The sequence below is a fragment of the Mycteria americana genome, chromosome 1 (genome assembly GCF_035582795.1).
Source record: "Mycteria americana isolate JAX WOST 10 ecotype Jacksonville Zoo and Gardens chromosome 1, USCA_MyAme_1.0, whole genome shotgun sequence".
NCBI lineage: Eukaryota > Metazoa > Chordata > Aves > Ciconiiformes > Ciconiidae > Mycteria > Mycteria americana.
In genome coordinates this window covers 85,438,366-85,453,818 of record NC_134365.1, presented here as the reverse complement: position 1 = coordinate 85,453,818, position 15,453 = coordinate 85,438,366, and the positions used below count along the sequence as shown (strand labels likewise).

At 46.9% G+C, this 15,453-nt stretch overlaps 1 protein-coding gene across 1 annotated transcript; it reads right to left on the bottom strand.

Moving 5' to 3' along the window:
- Positions 1-9,357: 9,357 nt before the first annotated feature.
- Positions 9,358-15,044, bottom strand: LOC142413353 (C-type lectin domain family 4 member E-like). The gene is made up of 7 exons (XM_075509407.1): positions 14,761-15,044; positions 13,727-13,822; positions 12,941-13,033; positions 10,771-10,922; positions 10,423-10,553; positions 9,786-9,982; positions 9,358-9,501 (listed from the first exon to the last, which is right to left on the bottom strand). Exons 1-6 carry the CDS (start codon positions 14,795-14,797, stop codon positions 9,823-9,825), a joined length of 669 nt encoding a protein of 222 aa, XP_075365522.1. The 5' UTR covers positions 14,798-15,044; the 3' UTR covers positions 9,358-9,501; positions 9,786-9,822.
- Between the last annotated feature and the right edge of the window lie 409 nt (positions 15,045-15,453).

The following is a 15,453-nucleotide window of genomic DNA, read 5'->3' as shown; positions in this document are numbered from 1 at the left end:
AGTCTACACATAGCTGGCCCCTAAACCCCCTGGCCTCCCCTATATTGTCTCATGCCAGACACAAAGAGAAAAAGGTCTCTCCCGTAGCTGGTCAAGACTTCCAGTCTTCCCCGTAGCTGTCTCCCAGACCCCCATGTCTGCCTAGGAGCTGCCTTGGACACCTGTACCCCTGATCCATTTTCAGTGATGAGGTTCCTGGGGTTCATAACTGCCTGATGCTGTTCAACCATGTAATCTGACAGGTGGGAAGATTCAGGGGTCCTTTTTTGGAAACTAGCCACCCCCACTGGTTGATGGGCTATTTCCACTGGTGTAGTATTGACACGTGTAGGGATTTGACTTAATTCCACAGGATACTGTCAATAACACAAGCCAACACGAAGCGGTATCACAGATAGCTGTCAGAAAGTAGTGGTCAGCAGAGACTTGTGGTGGTATCAGGGAACTGGAGAAATGCAGTGCTGGAAATTGCCTTCCTTCCTCTTCCTGGTGCTCCAGTCCTCTCCAGCTTCACAGGACAGTGGTGTATCTCATGTAGAACAAAATCCTTCTCTGCTGCCACTTGAGTTAATGTCCTCCAGTGTCTTCTGGTGGGAACATAACTACTGCATTCTTCACAGCCTCTTTGTGGCTAAGATGTTTCTCTCCTCCCCTCTTCTAACTGCTTTTTCCCAGTGCCAAGCCTCATCTTTCCTCACAGGTCCTACTTAACAGACTTTTCAGTGTTTTTCTTACTTTGCCTCAGACTCCTCCCATTCCCCTCTGACTCTGGCTAAGCCAAATGCTCTAGCTGTGAGCAGAACAGCACAATTTACCTCTTTCCCCCTATGTCATACAACTAGCCCTAGAGTTAATATGCCTCCCCTGGAGACCCACTGTTGGACAAGGAGTTTCCTCCTCTCTTCAGGAAGTTTTATGAGGGCCAAGCTTACCCCTGCAAAGCAGCATTGTAGTCACTTGTCCCAGGGTTTGTCCCCGAGTCTGTTCTTTGCTTGATTCACCTGAGGGTAACAGGCACCAGCGGTATCTGCTCTGGAGTGGTGATGATTATCACACTGGCCACTGTGCACTTGAGATCCTGTAGTTTGCAGGCACCAGCAGGTTTCAGGTTTCTCACTTATTGGCTTGCTCATCAACATCCTAACTCTTGAAGTAGCTGCCAGCTCCCCCAGTATAACGTGATTTCTTCTGTGGTTCCTGTTAAAGATGTCTAGCAAGTGTAAGGAAAATGCCTTTCTGATTGGTAGCTTCCTGCTTCCAAATGCACTGTGCTTTTGGTAACCACACCTAAAATTCGAAAGCTTTGAATCCACTACATCTTAGGATTCAGTTTGGTTATGTGCTTAGAGGATCTTCTCCCCAAACACAGAGAGGCACACAGGTTGGGGAATTGCAGTAACCTAATCAGAGAAACAGAGTACACTCATCTGGTTCCTCCTAAGGCTATCACAGGACAATGATCAGCCCATGGACCAGGTGTGAAACCCATCAAGATGACTCAATGGGAGAGGGTCTCCACACCACCTGGCAGACTGAGGGGCTTTACTGCCTACAGGGATATATGACACACTATGGGATGCTGGGAAGAGCATTTTGGGATTGTGTGAGACTTTTTATGGGATGTTGAGGTGAGGAACCAAAGGTGGGGGAAGGGAAGGATCAAGGTGTTTCGGGGAAGAAGAAGTGTGGGAAAAGAGAGGGAAAAGGGGATAAGAGGGACCAGTCCCATGTAAACAGGTTGCTTGTCAGTACACTTGTCCGGCCACATCCTGTGCCTGATCACTGCAGTCCATCCTGTCGTCTTATCCAACTTCATTTCTGACTGTTTTCCTGGGTGACAGGACTCTGTCTTGTTCTAAATGCCAATGACAAGTGGGACTAGGGGTCATAGGGGTCCATGTATGTGTGATGCCAGTAACTGCAGAGAAGGAAGAGGGTGAGAGTTGATGTGCTAGGGGCTGTGGTCTAACCACGGTTCATAGCTGTCCATGCATCCTTGGTACAAACAATGGGAGTGAGAGAATGAGGGTCTCAGGGTCTCAGCAACCGGAGTGGGGACCAAGAACTATAGGGGCTTGTGTGTCTGGGGTGCTACGAACTGGAGAGACTGGAACAGGTACGTGTTGTGTAGGTATGTATGTCAGAGCATGAACCCTGTCTAATACCAAGCTGGATCAGCTAGTGAGTGGGGTAAGCCACTTGGCATTCTGGAATCAAGGCAGCCATAAGTTTGGACCAGGTACTGGGGAGACTTGAGGGTCTGTGATTTGACTACTGGAGGGACCAGGAGGTCTATGCCAACTCCTGGTAAGGTCTTGGGGTTGACTGAAAGACCTATTTGCATGAGTGTGTCTGTGCATGAGGCAACTGAAGACAATAGGATCCAAGGGACAGCTATGGGTAGACTGAGTGTCTAAGGCCAGTTACTGGGGGATCCCTGTTGTGTAACTACACACCGATGGACCTACATCCTGATCAGCCAAAGAGCTGATAACAGGATGAGGCCTCTGGTGCTCTTTGTGCTTGCATGAGTGCTGAGTGTTTCTGCCTGTGCTGTCTATTTGTATGCTATTATGCCTGTGTGACTGGCTGAGTCTGCATGTGAGTGTGTATTGTATATGTGTGTTTGTGTGTTTGCTTACTGGAAATAAATATTCAACCTCATTACTGGCTGGAACAGGGGAAACAGAGCTGTAGCAGCCTCACCTCTCTCAGGCTACTGGATTTGGCAACTCCCAACAGGTTCCACCTGAAGGGGTTAGTGGGCTTATTTGCCTCATTGGGTAATTCAGTGTATTTTCCCTGAGAAACAGAGTCTGTCCCTCGGGCAAGTGCAGCCAGGCTGGCTCTGCTCGACCAGGTTCTGCTGTGAGCCACAGGTTGCTGTGCTGCTGATTTCTCAGAGTTGGAGCTGACCCCACCTCACATTAGCCTTGTCACCCTCTCAGGGACCAACAATTGGCCTCGAGGGCCATCACAGCAACTTCTGCTCCTTTTTCATCTGAGGTTTTTGATCTTTCAGCTTCATGACTTTAACATGACACTCAGTGTTTCTTGTGTTTGTCATAGTGTCGAAGACCTTGAAATCCTGGATGGACAGAGACCTCTGTTCTTATTTATGAATGTTTTCCTCACAACCCTCTTAGACATGAAGCCAAGGTGAGGGACTGTCAGTCCTAGAAGTCCAAGATGCAGCAGGCTGGTCCATGGAAACTCAGACCTCTTTTTGTACAGCACTCCCAGAGGAGTTAAACCACCCTCACGATTCCTGTAACAGCTTCAATTCACCTTTGTCTGTCTGTCTAAGGTCTGAATTAGAGCTACTGTTAAAGGAGAAGCCGCTGCCCGAGCACACACACACCATTCAGGGAGTCGCACACACACCACCCAGGACTTTAACCGCTAGGACCTGAGTCCCTTCGCAGTGGGCAGCTCCACTGAGCCGACGGGTGCCCCTTTTCGACTCCTCGCTCACACACACACTCACTCTCGGGCGCTTTCTCTCCCCTCTGGCTCGACGCGAGGTTTCCCAAAGCAGAGTCTCCGATACGACATTTATTAATTAAATGTCGATACGACATTAATGCCAGACGAATTTATTGATTGGTACAGAGGTGAAAACAGCTCGAGCTGTGTGCCTCCGGAGGGGGACCCAGAACAAAGAAATCCCTGGGCAATTATACCCTTACAATTTAAACTCCCCTCAGGAGACAGTTCAGACCAATAGTAGTATTAGGGTCTGGGGTCTTCCCGTTCTTCATTGGGCCCTTTCATTGTCTCTAGGTGGGCCGATTCTTCTCTTATCTCTAAGGTTGCAGCTTCTGCTAAGGTTGAAGCTTCCTTATCTTTCTGGTTTGCACCAGTTTCAGGAGCCTTCCTTCATGTAGCCAAGTAAAAGTTCAGTGCAGTCAGTGGTTTTGGGTGAAAGTTCACAGCTTGCGGCCTAAGGCTTCAACAAACCTTGCTACTAATGGTATGTCTTGGATTCCGTTTGGGCTAGAAAATGACTACTACAACACTATCACATCCTCACTGGCGTCTTTTCTGCACCAACTATAGTTTTTGCAGACCTTACTGATGAGTTCCAATTGTGGTTCCTTGAACTTCTGTTTTCAAAGCACTCTTCACCAGCAGAAAACAAAGAACTAGCTGCCTCTGCCCTTTGCTTTGGCGTTATGGCATGTCACAGTGCCTGCCACCACCCACACCTTGGAAGAGTGGCCTAAATCATAGAATCATAGAATTATTTAGGTTGGAAAAGACCCTTAAGGTCATCAAGTCCAACCATTAACCTAACACTGCCAAGTCTGCCACTAAACCATGTCCCAAGCACCACGTCTCCACGTCTTTTAAATACCTCCAGGGATGGTCACTCAACCACTTCCCTAGGCAGCCTGTTCCAATGCTTGATAACCCTTTCAGTGAAGAATTTTTCCTAATATGCAGTCTAAACCTCCCCTAGCACAACTTGAAGCCATTTCCTCTCATCCTGTCACTTGCTACTTGGGAGAAGAGACTGACGCCTACCTCGTTACAACCTTCTTTCAGCATTGACCTCTGCAAAGTTAGGGTCTGCCTCCTGGCTGGTGTGATTCATAACTATAGAACAGGAAATGGGATCCCTAATACAGAGCACAACTACTTTTATTCTCTTCAAACATTCAAAATACTCTGCAATACTCCTGTGGAGGTTGGGAGGAAGATGTCCAGTAACTCCAAGTAACCTTCTTTCTTCAGTGGGATTTTGCTCTTCCTCTAGCTTACTACCCAGCTGCTAGAGGTTAAGTACAAGTTTCTGAAAAATTCATTTCTTTACACATCATTTATGCTCAAAAGGCTTGGAGGTAGAGTTTACATTTTTGAGTGCTTGTACGCAGTCTATCCTATGGCATATTACCCTGGCAGTGTTAATTCTCTCCTGTGCACCCCTGCTACTTCCACCAAAGGTTTATGTGCTTAGGCTGTGAGAAGTAGCCATAGTGTTTGTAGAGCTAGATCTCTCTTTAGCTTCACAGTACAGGCACAAACACTGACCTCCTGAGTTTTCTGTGTTCCATTGCTTATGGGATATGTTCTGCATTGCTGCCATTTCTGCAGCAGACTTACTGGGGTCGCTTTGACCACACTGATTCTTTCTAGGTAGAGCCAGTGGTTGAATCTGAGTAGGTGCCTAGAAATTGGTGGTGGTGAAAATTGGCTGTCTCACAAGTCCTTATGGAAGGGATTGTATGCAGCAGTATACTGGAGTACATAAGCAAGGTGCAGAAGAGGAGGCCCACATGCTGCCTCACTAATCATTCTCTGACATTGAAACTCACCTGAAAGGCAAGGTCTAGTACTGCTTGGCCAGAAACTACAACATCTGCCACAATACACATCGCATCTAAGTTGTAATGTTCTCTCACCTCGTTGACCAGATGTTTGTAGTTGCATTTCATTAGTAAAATGAATTCCACAGGCAGCAGAAAGAAGATTAAGAGAAAGAAGGGATAGAAAATTGTCTGCTCTGTCTCTGTATTCCTAACTTGGTGGAAGAAGTTTGTGGAATTAGGAGACGATTTCCTGTGTTTCAGTTTGTGCCCATTGCCTCTTGTTGGGTCACTGGGCACCACTGAAAAGAGCTTGGATCCATCTTCTTTACACCCCCCAGTCAGATGTTTTTACACATTGGTAAAATCCACCTGAGCCTTTCCTTTTCCAGGCTAAACAATGCCAGCTCTCTCAGCCTCTGCTCATATTTGAAATGCTGCAGTATCTTAGGCATCTTCATGGCCTTTCACTGGACTTGCTCCAGTAAGTCCATGTCTTGTACTGGAGAACCCAGACCTGGACCTAGCACTCCAGATGTGGCCTCACCAGTGCTGAGTAGAGAAAGATTCTTCCCCTCAACCTACTGGCAACACTCTTCCTAATGTAATCCAGGATGCTGTTGGCCTTCCTTGTGGGGACAGCTTGTTGTCAACCAGGAACTCCAAGTCCTTCTCTGCAAAGCTGCTTTCCAGACAGTTGGCCCCCAGTGCATACTGGTGCATGGGCTTATTCCTCACAAAGTGCAGGACTTTGCATTTCCCTTTGTGGAACTTTGTGAGATTCCTCTCTGCACATTTCTCCAGTCTGTCAAGCACCGTCTGAGTGGCAGCACAACCACCTGGTGTATCAGTCATTCTTTTCTACTCTTGCTTCTCTCTCTCTCCCCAGTGATGCCTGGCATTTTCTTTCCGTCTCTTGCTGATGGACATAGTGCTTGCCAGCAGCAGAAATGAAACCAACCTCCCTTTCTACCTAGGCTGCTATCTGAGCAGGTGGGACAAAACCAGCAGGGCACACCACCACCTGCCCCACAACAAGATTCCCACTGGGAAATTTCTAAGAGACTTGCAGAGTAGGATTGAGGGAGCGGGAAGAACTGGCTGTGCTCTCCTCTGCAGAAAGAAGCAATATGCAGGAGAATGAGGTATATTCCCAGGCTGTCCTTCCAATATGGCTCTTCTGATGTTTTTTACAGCTGATGACAGCATCTCGAAGACATCGCAGAGTTTCTTGAGGAAAACCAGAAGCTGGTTTTTGCTGCAGTCAGACCATGTCTTCAGTGTCTGTATCCTCAGAAGTGAAAGTCACTGTGGCTCCTTCCCTATCCTCAGACCTGCATTCCTTTCCAAAGGAAAAGTTAATGTGCCAAGGAGCGGTGAGCATCCAGGTCTTGTTCTGACAGGCAGCTGGAATGTGGCCAGGATGCCCACCTGAAAACAAGGACTACAGATGCCATCATGAAGTATGCTAATCTGATAAACTTTTTGTCCTTTCCACCCAGCTTCCTAGTTCAATATTGTGATGGTGTGCTTCTCCCCTCCACCACTGTTCACTCCCCTCACCAGCCTTTATCTCCTGTAACCCTGCTCAGCGATAACCACCAGTGACCATCGTAATGGATGCATCTGGTCATGATGGCTGCATCCAGCTCAAAGTGGATTCAGGAGACAGATAACAACACAATAGTCAAGGGCTATTGTGCGATGCACCCACCTAACCACAGCAAAGAAACTAAAATCTGTGGTCGGTATGCAAATATGACTATGGGTAAATCATCTTACCCTCATAAATTGTGAGCAGCCCAAGAGCCCTTGGAGCTCTCCTGCAGAGCAGTGGGCTGCAAGCCAGGATCTCCCCTTGAGTAGGATCTCCCTCAAGGTTACTCCTCGAGGTTGAGAGATTCCTTGCTGCAACAGATCCTTGGTAAGTGACTAATAGCATGCTAAACTTTGCAATCTTAGCTAAGTGATATAAAGGATTGATTGCACACATATAATCCTTTAGACATAAACCCTTGACCAAGTCTGGGACTAGGACTGGATCTAGCCACACCTAGACTCCTCTCTGAGAAGGAGTTTAGAAAGCAAGGGGATCTTTTCCGAACCTCATGACTCAACGGGAGGGTCTCCCCGACAGTTTTGTCTGACCTTGTCCTCTATGCAGTAAATAATCAAGTGTACCTTGCCATCGAATCTTGTTAAACCACTATCACATTTACCATTGAACCTTGTTAACTCACTGTTTTATATCAATAAAGTCTATTTTTTGCTTCTCTCTTACTAGTGAAGTGCATCACTCCATCCACGACAAATATGCAGGGATTGTTCTTCTGAAGCTTTCTAAAAGTGCTATACCTGACTGTATATCCCTACCTCTGCCTCTTGTTATGACATCTACTGCCTCCTGAACCAAGGCAGACTTGAGACATAATGCCTGTTTCTCATATGTTGAAGAAAGGTACCTCTTTCAGATAAATCAGTATCAAAGAGCAATACATTAAGAGGAAGGCTTTTGCACTACTCTACATCTGTGCCAACACTTACTGTGTACAGAGTCCATCGCTACCTAAACCGAGTGCGGCTTTTGGGGTTGACTACTCAAGGGCATTGACTTTACTGAGACACATGGCTGAAACACTTGCTCAGAGTTTTACCACTTACCCTTCAACAGTGGCTGCACAAAGCAGGGACAGGGACCAATTCTTCTCTCTACCTTCATTTGCTGTATTATACAACTAATGTAAAAGAATGGGTTTGTACTTGTGTATGCATGTATATGTATGTGTGTGTATTTGCAGGGAGATGGGATCAGGAACTTCCCTTCAGCACTTCTGTAGGCAAACCCAGTATCATCTCCCAAGATCCTTCTTTTGTTAAAACATCTCAAGAAAAACTTTGCATTCCAAATTTGGGGCACGGAGACAGTTTCTAGCAAGTTACATTTTCTTGCAAACCAAGTGCAAGGCTTGCTCTGTCCCACATCACCTCCCAGCAGCCAGAACTGCAGCTGCCTCTAAAACCTCCTGTAAAACACTGGTCACTCTCTGTGTGTCTTATCTGCTCCATTTTCTTCCTCAAAACCCTGCTGCTGTGGTTTCCAGAACTGAGCTGGGGGAAATGGAAAAGAGAAGTCCATTGCAATGTTTTTGTTTGCTGTCTTGTTGAACAGGACAACAAAGTTTTCTCCGTTGTGAAAAGATCCCGGCAACTCTAGAAAATAAGAGACCAAGACCTTGCAACAGCCAAGCTTTTGGTCCAATGGCTAAAAGAGAAACCTGGCAAATACATTGCTTCAGGTGGAAATGGCACAAAATTGTGCTCAGATTTTTGATGAATAAAAAAGAAAAATCACCCAGAACTGATTTTTCAGGGTGTATTTTTAGTCCCAAACTGGAAACTTCCAGCTCTTCAGGGAGTATGGATATCATTGATGAAAGGAGAGGAATATACAGACAGAAGTTTGGGGAATTTGGGGGAAGCAGAGCACTTGCTCAAGAATTCTGTGTGTCTGATTTGCAATGATGCCTCTGATAGGGGTCTTCTACCCTTTTCTCATATTAGAAATCCCTCCTGGGGAGACTTTTATCCTTCATGTGATATTTGATTGCTTTCTCTCCCCTTCATTGCCATGCTTAATCCCGCCACATGTCTCAGCAGGATCTCCAAAATTCACCTCCTTTCTGCTACATCCTGGGCAAACAGTTGTTGGCATTGACTATTAGACAGCCTGCTCTGTTGCTTCCCTCACACGTGATTCTCCAAAAGCGTTGACAGCCTTTCTCACATGTTTGGAGATGCTCTGCAGATGAACACTAGGTTGTTCCTGTTCCTGGCCAGTTCAGCACACTCACAGTAATATTCTCACCTGCAGGTGCCAAACACACTGAAAAGTTAAATCTACCATGCAGAGAGGGTGGGTTGGCGAGGGGCTGGGACTTGTCTCTCAGAAGACAGCCTCATGCAAAGAGCAGAATTAACATTTATTTATATGTTGTTTTAACTTTTCAACACAGAATATTCTGAAGGAAGAAGGAAACATTAAAGGTAAGCCATGAATAATTGTTCCCTTCAGGGGTGGGCCAAGCACACTCCACTGAATGCTCTTCTTTCAAATTCTGCTCCAGTGATTTGTAGGACCCGTATCCTTTCATGAAACAGAGAGAGGGCATTTTCTGCATCATTGACATATCAACTGGACAAGGAGTCAAGGAAAGTACTGGAGGATCAGGGCACCCACCTACGAAGGAGGAAAGTGAAAAGGGGACAGTAGGTCCTTGACATCAGCCTGAGAGATTTCACCCAGGACTGATCTTCAGCTTGGAAAGAGATGCAGGGGCACAGGCTGAGAATGGAGGTCCTTCAGAGCTGGGATTCTGTGCCAGGCTTGCTCATCCTACATTGCAAGATAAAGCATTTGTGTGGGTTCAGACCAGCTTTTCATCAGCTCTTTCATGAGCTGCCCTTTCTCAAGGATACTCCTTCAGGTCCTTCATCCAAAGTGGAGTTTCCTTCCTCAGACAAATTTGACTGCCAGTTCACAAATTCGATAGCAACTTGTGAAGCAAAGGATGTTATTCCAGTTACTGTAAGTGCTGGAGTCTGTGTTTCCTTTGACATGAATTGCAGCACATTTTTCTGCAAAGAGTAAATTGGGTTCCCCGGGTTTCCAGAACCTGTAAAAGAAAGTTCCTCTATTGGGAATGCACTGGCATGCATGACAGTGGGAGTGAAATCACCTCAAACAGTTGTGGAAGAGAAAGGGGAAGATTACTGTAACAGAGATCAGGAGCTCTGGCAAGGCAAAGACTTTCTTCAAAGACAAAGCTCTGCCATGTCATTGAAGACTTTCTATGAATTTAAATTTTTAAAGGCAGTGATCGTTTTTTGTATATATATATATATGTATTTTTAATTTGTGAGAGTATACTACAGGTTTTTACTTCTGTGATCTCTACTATGTTTTTGACTAGGAAACTAGTCAAGTTTTCTGACTTAGAGTGCAGTTAGAGACAGAGACCCCTCTATGACACATACCTGCCTTACACAGTGTATTGATCACTTGGACTGAAGGATGTGAATTACAGGACCTTCCTCACTCCCCTGGGATACTCACGTGGCTGCCTTCTTATATGGAGTCTGATCCACCCACTGCCATCGCCCATTTTCATAAGCAGTTAAGCCTATGTAGTATTTTGTTTCATAGGCGTTAGTAAATACTCCTTTTGCCAAGTTGAAGAGGAACTCCTGGAAAAAGCACAATGTCCATGAGGTGCAGGACTGAGCGGAGGGAGGCACAGGAGTCCCTGTGGGGTGAGGCTGGTGGCAGAGGGGAGCCGGTGCTGCAGGGATGCAGAAAGGACATCCCCCCTCCCCTGCAGGAGCAAGGAGGGGCTCTGGGTCCCCCCCAGGGCCTGGCACTGTGTCTCTGGCTGCTGTGCCCCTCTCTCAGCCCTGCACGTACCTGCTCTGCTTCGGTGTTGATCACCACCAGGTGGGAACCCATCCCAGTGCAGTTCTGCACACTCTCAGCCCAGGGCATCCTATCATCCGACAGATAATAGCAGCTTCCTTGAAAGCGTTTCCAGCCCTTTGGGCAGCATGTCCAGCTCTCCTCTGTGGGGGGAAAAAAAGAATCTTGCTTTTGAACGAGATGCGCTGTCCTTCATCTTAGTGAGCTCAATGTAGGGTCCCAGTGTTTGGGGAGGGGTTTGAACCACACTTCTAATCCGGACAGATGTAAACTCTCTCTTCCATGCTCCACAAGTAAAGCTGTCAACAGCCTAACAGGCTCCTGTCACAAGGCCCCTGCCTGAGTGCCTTTCCCTTTCTCTATCTGTTCTGCCATGTCCATGCAACCCCTGTTTGCTGGGAGACACAGTTTCTGCCTTACCCTTCCTGAGGAAGTGAGATGGGAAGTAGTTGGCTCGTGCTCTTCTGGGAACACTTCCATCAGAAAAGTGTTGTCCAAGTGTTTAGCTCTCAACTCATGCAGACTGACAGACATGTACAGTAAACTGCTCAGCAGTTCCTTACACTAGCCAGGTTTTCCTAGAGATCTGACTTATAGCCAGAAAGTCACATGATGGCTTAAAAAAAACACAGATATATTATCTCAAAGCATGAGGCTACATGCTTTGAGGCTATATATATCTATATCTGGGAGCTGTATATATTATACTCTGAATATATCTCTGTATAGAATATATCAGGCTGAAAAGTTCATCTAATAAAGTCAACAAACAAATACTCCCTTGTATGTGCTAGCTTAGATGCTTGCTCTGAATATCAGACCTCATAAGGACTCTTCTTGGGTTTCCCAGCCAGGAGCTCTTCAGGGGGTCGCATGTGGTGACAATGCCCTGCCAATGCTCCAGCCCACCCACAGCAAGCAAGCACATCCTATTCATACTACAAGGTGGACCCAGATAACCCTGTGCCCTTCAAGAGCTATCTTCACAGCACAGAATCTCACATCCCATTCATGGCACCAAATGAATGGGGTAGAGTCCAGTGAGTGGAACAGCTAGCAAAAATTTTGCTAACCTACCTGCTCTTATATATTAGATCCACTCAAGGTGCACCATTATGTACCTTTGTAGAAAGAGAGACCGTGACACTAGAGAGCATCAGAACACATGCAAAATCAAGTTCAAGCAGTCTAAGGAACTTGGAGCTCTCTGTCTCTGTGCTGCCCACCCTGACCTTTCACTGAAGAGCTCGAGGATGGCCTGTAGCCATCATGTACTCTGCAAAACTTTTCCATCCATTCCTAACTCCACAATGAAAGCTAAAGTTTTCCCACATGACCAAGCAATGCTGGACAATTTCTTCTGAATTCTTAAGTGTTTTGGTTGGGAGAGTCTGTCTGCTGTTTGATGGACGTGCTTGTGCCTCATGGGGCTAGGCAGGTTTTTTTTACAGGGAACAGCAAATTGAGCACGTGTAGAACACAGCTTGTCTGGCCTTCCATAGATGTCCACCATAAGAATAGGTGGACCATGCCTATTTTATACCTGCAAACACCTTTTTATCATGGACTGTAAAGGGAGTCTGAACTGCTAGCTCAGATGTACTCAATGTGTAGGGGTTAGCCTCTGTGCAAACTGTTTCTGAATGCAGGGCACAAGTGAGAACAGATCTCTGAACTGAGTTTGGGAATTTGCACTGCAGGAATTCTAGCACTTGCCATTGCCGTCACTTCATGTGTGATTGCAGCCCAGCTCTCCAGCTACTCTAAACTGCATAACAACATCCTCCTACCACTCCTACCTCTGTCCCTCGCACTGACCGTGAGCCAGCCCTTACAAAAGGATGAAGCATTTTCAGCTAGATTACTGAACTGGACTAGCAGTTGAGGAGTTGTGTGAGGGCCAGTGGGAGGGGTAGGTCTGGGTGGTCAAAGGTAGTTCTGGAACAACCCACCCTCTTCCACTGGCCCAGACATGTTTTCATAGCATCCTAAGTAAAATTGTGCAATGCAGCATTTTCTTTCCTCAATTCTCCAGCTTCCTTCCTCAAAACAATCCAGCTCTGGCTGACAATCACATTCCCAACCTCAAAGGCTGACTGACACCAGAGTAAATTTTGGTGAGGTTCTTAGTGTTGCTTATGAGGCTCTTAGCATCACTCACTTTTGCCTGCAGATACGTTGGCGATGCAGTGCCACTCTGTAGTGTTCTGGAGCAGAGTCTTGTACTGGCCATAGCTTCCATGAAGGAAAACAACTGGGAAGAGAGGAAAGAGAAAGATGATAGTGCTACTGTCATCCTTTCCTCTTCATTCATGAGCAACCTGCCCTATCCTCCACCTTCTGGCTTAGAGCCCCACAGAGACTCTGTTACGCTAAGCTCTGAAACCTGTATTGAACAAGGAGATGAGAAACGGCAGGCCATTTCTCCCACTACTGGTCACTCCCTCCTTTGAAGAGGCATTAATTGGATGAGCTCCTCTCACCTCTGCTGGCTGAGAGACTCATTTTCCCAGATAACAAAAACAGCTTAGACGTCCTTTGAGGATGGTGTCAGGAAAGGGTCAAAGAAGTCATGGGATAAGGTTAATAAAGGTGGAATATTAATATATATTCCCTTTTAATCTTCCTGGCCATTGCAGCTTTAGAGCACCACTTTCACCCTTATCAAGAAGGGGTAGAACTGTTGAGCATTGAGGCCTCACCCAAGGGAGTTAAGAAGAAGTAGAGAAGAGTCATCACAGAGCAATATGATACTCCAGGACAGTACAGGCAAAGGATTTCCCTTTTGGTCGGTCCAGGCAGTGGGGCAGGAGAGGGGCAGCAGAATAGGCTGTTTTGGCGAAGGGCATTTGCCTGCTGGCAGAGAGACTAGGGAGTTTTTCCATCTGACAAAAGGCAGTCAACTGCTCCCTTCATCCCAGGGGAATTAAGAGGTCCTGGAACCCACCAAGGTAGATGGTTACAAAGGCAGTTTTGATGGCAAGGACAGAAACAAGGAAGATCCAGGGGTTCAGCCAGGAGTAGCTTCTCTCTTCTGCTGGGGCTGAAAAACATAAGGCAAGAGTGGGAATCCCCCAGCCCAGAGTCGGGGGCAGGATAACCCAGGTGGCTCTGCACCCCAACAGCGTGGTGGTACCTTTGTTCCAAGGACTGGGGAGCCCCACAGGTGCTGTAACCAGGTCCTGCTGTAACCAGGTCCTACTGCCTGTCATTAGCAGTGGGTCAGACCCACAGAGTAGGGCAACATGAGGGCTGCCCTGAAGCTGCTCTTTTATTTCACTTTTTGTCACAAGCCCTGCCTGTGCTCTCCCCAAACTGCACTCCCCCTTTCTTTGTCCTGTCACACCTCCTTTCTCCTCAACACATCGTCCTTGTTGCCCTCCATTACCCCTGCCTTTCATTCAATGCTCTTTCCGTACCTCCCTCCTCTTCATCTCTCTTTAGAGCTTCTATCTCTCAGCTACCTTTATTTTGGCTCTGTCTCCCAAGCCCTTTTATGCAATAGCATATAGTCACTCAAAGGAGTGACTGTCCAGCTCAGTGTTTCCAGAGGCAGACACACAGAAGAGATTGTTTCCACAGGGAGAATGGGCACTTCGAAGCTCTTGGGAGAGCCCTGGCTTGGTTCTCCTTAAAGACACCAGAGATGGGAGCAGTGACTTGTGCTTAGGTTGATGCAGATAGTTTTACCTGGACAACGATAGTAGGATAGCACTCTTCAGTCCCACCATTTACAGAAAACCCACTGAAGGGGATGGCAGACCATAGTCTGCCTGGACTTTCATTCCCCCTGGCTCTGGGAAAAAAGGTCATTCTCTCAGCTTGGGCACTCCCCAGTTCCCTCATCTGTTGCTTTGCTCTTGTCCTAAGCCCCTTCTCCTGGTATAAGCCTGTACCATGCCCATTATCTATCCCAGCCCTGTGTTTTCCCCACCTCTTCCTTCTTCTACAGGAGGACAGAAAGGAAGGCTTTGTGGTTACCTGCAGTTCCAGGACTGACTCTCCCTCGGCGATTCATTATCTCTACCACAGTATCACTCTTCTCCACCAAGAGTCCACGTTACCAATATGGCCACGAATACAGCCTTCCTCCTGCACAGAAGGCTGCACTAGGGCAGCTCCCACACTGGTGAGGAGCCTTCACAGTCTCTAATCCAGTGTGCAGAAAAAGCCGTGTCCTGGGTGTTCCCCACAGCACATGGACATGGGGGAATTTTCATCATTTCTCTGCCAGGACATTTCACAAGATGCTCATTGCAACACAGAAACTCACAGAGGCAAATGAAAACAGATGAAGAGTAGTATCATTCCAGCTCAAACAACCTCCTTTTGAACATATTCAAGCAGTTTCACAGGACACATTACTGGCCTCACCTCTCTGGTGTTTGTTCTTCCCTGGTGCGTGAGTATGTGTGTGAAAATGCCTACGCTGTTGGTATTTGCTAGCAAAGGGCTAAACCCACTTACAACATCCTGCAAAAGGGAGTCAAAAACCAGCAGGAGAGCATATCTGTGACTCAGTCTGGGCAAGTCCCCATGTGAAACCTGAGCCCAGTAACCCAGAGCACAACAAAGAACTTGCCAACACTGTTTTTAACTAATTGCTCATAAAAAGAGGATGGAGCTTTGAGTGGAGGGATTGTATATGACCTGTCATTATGGAGCTGGAGGTCA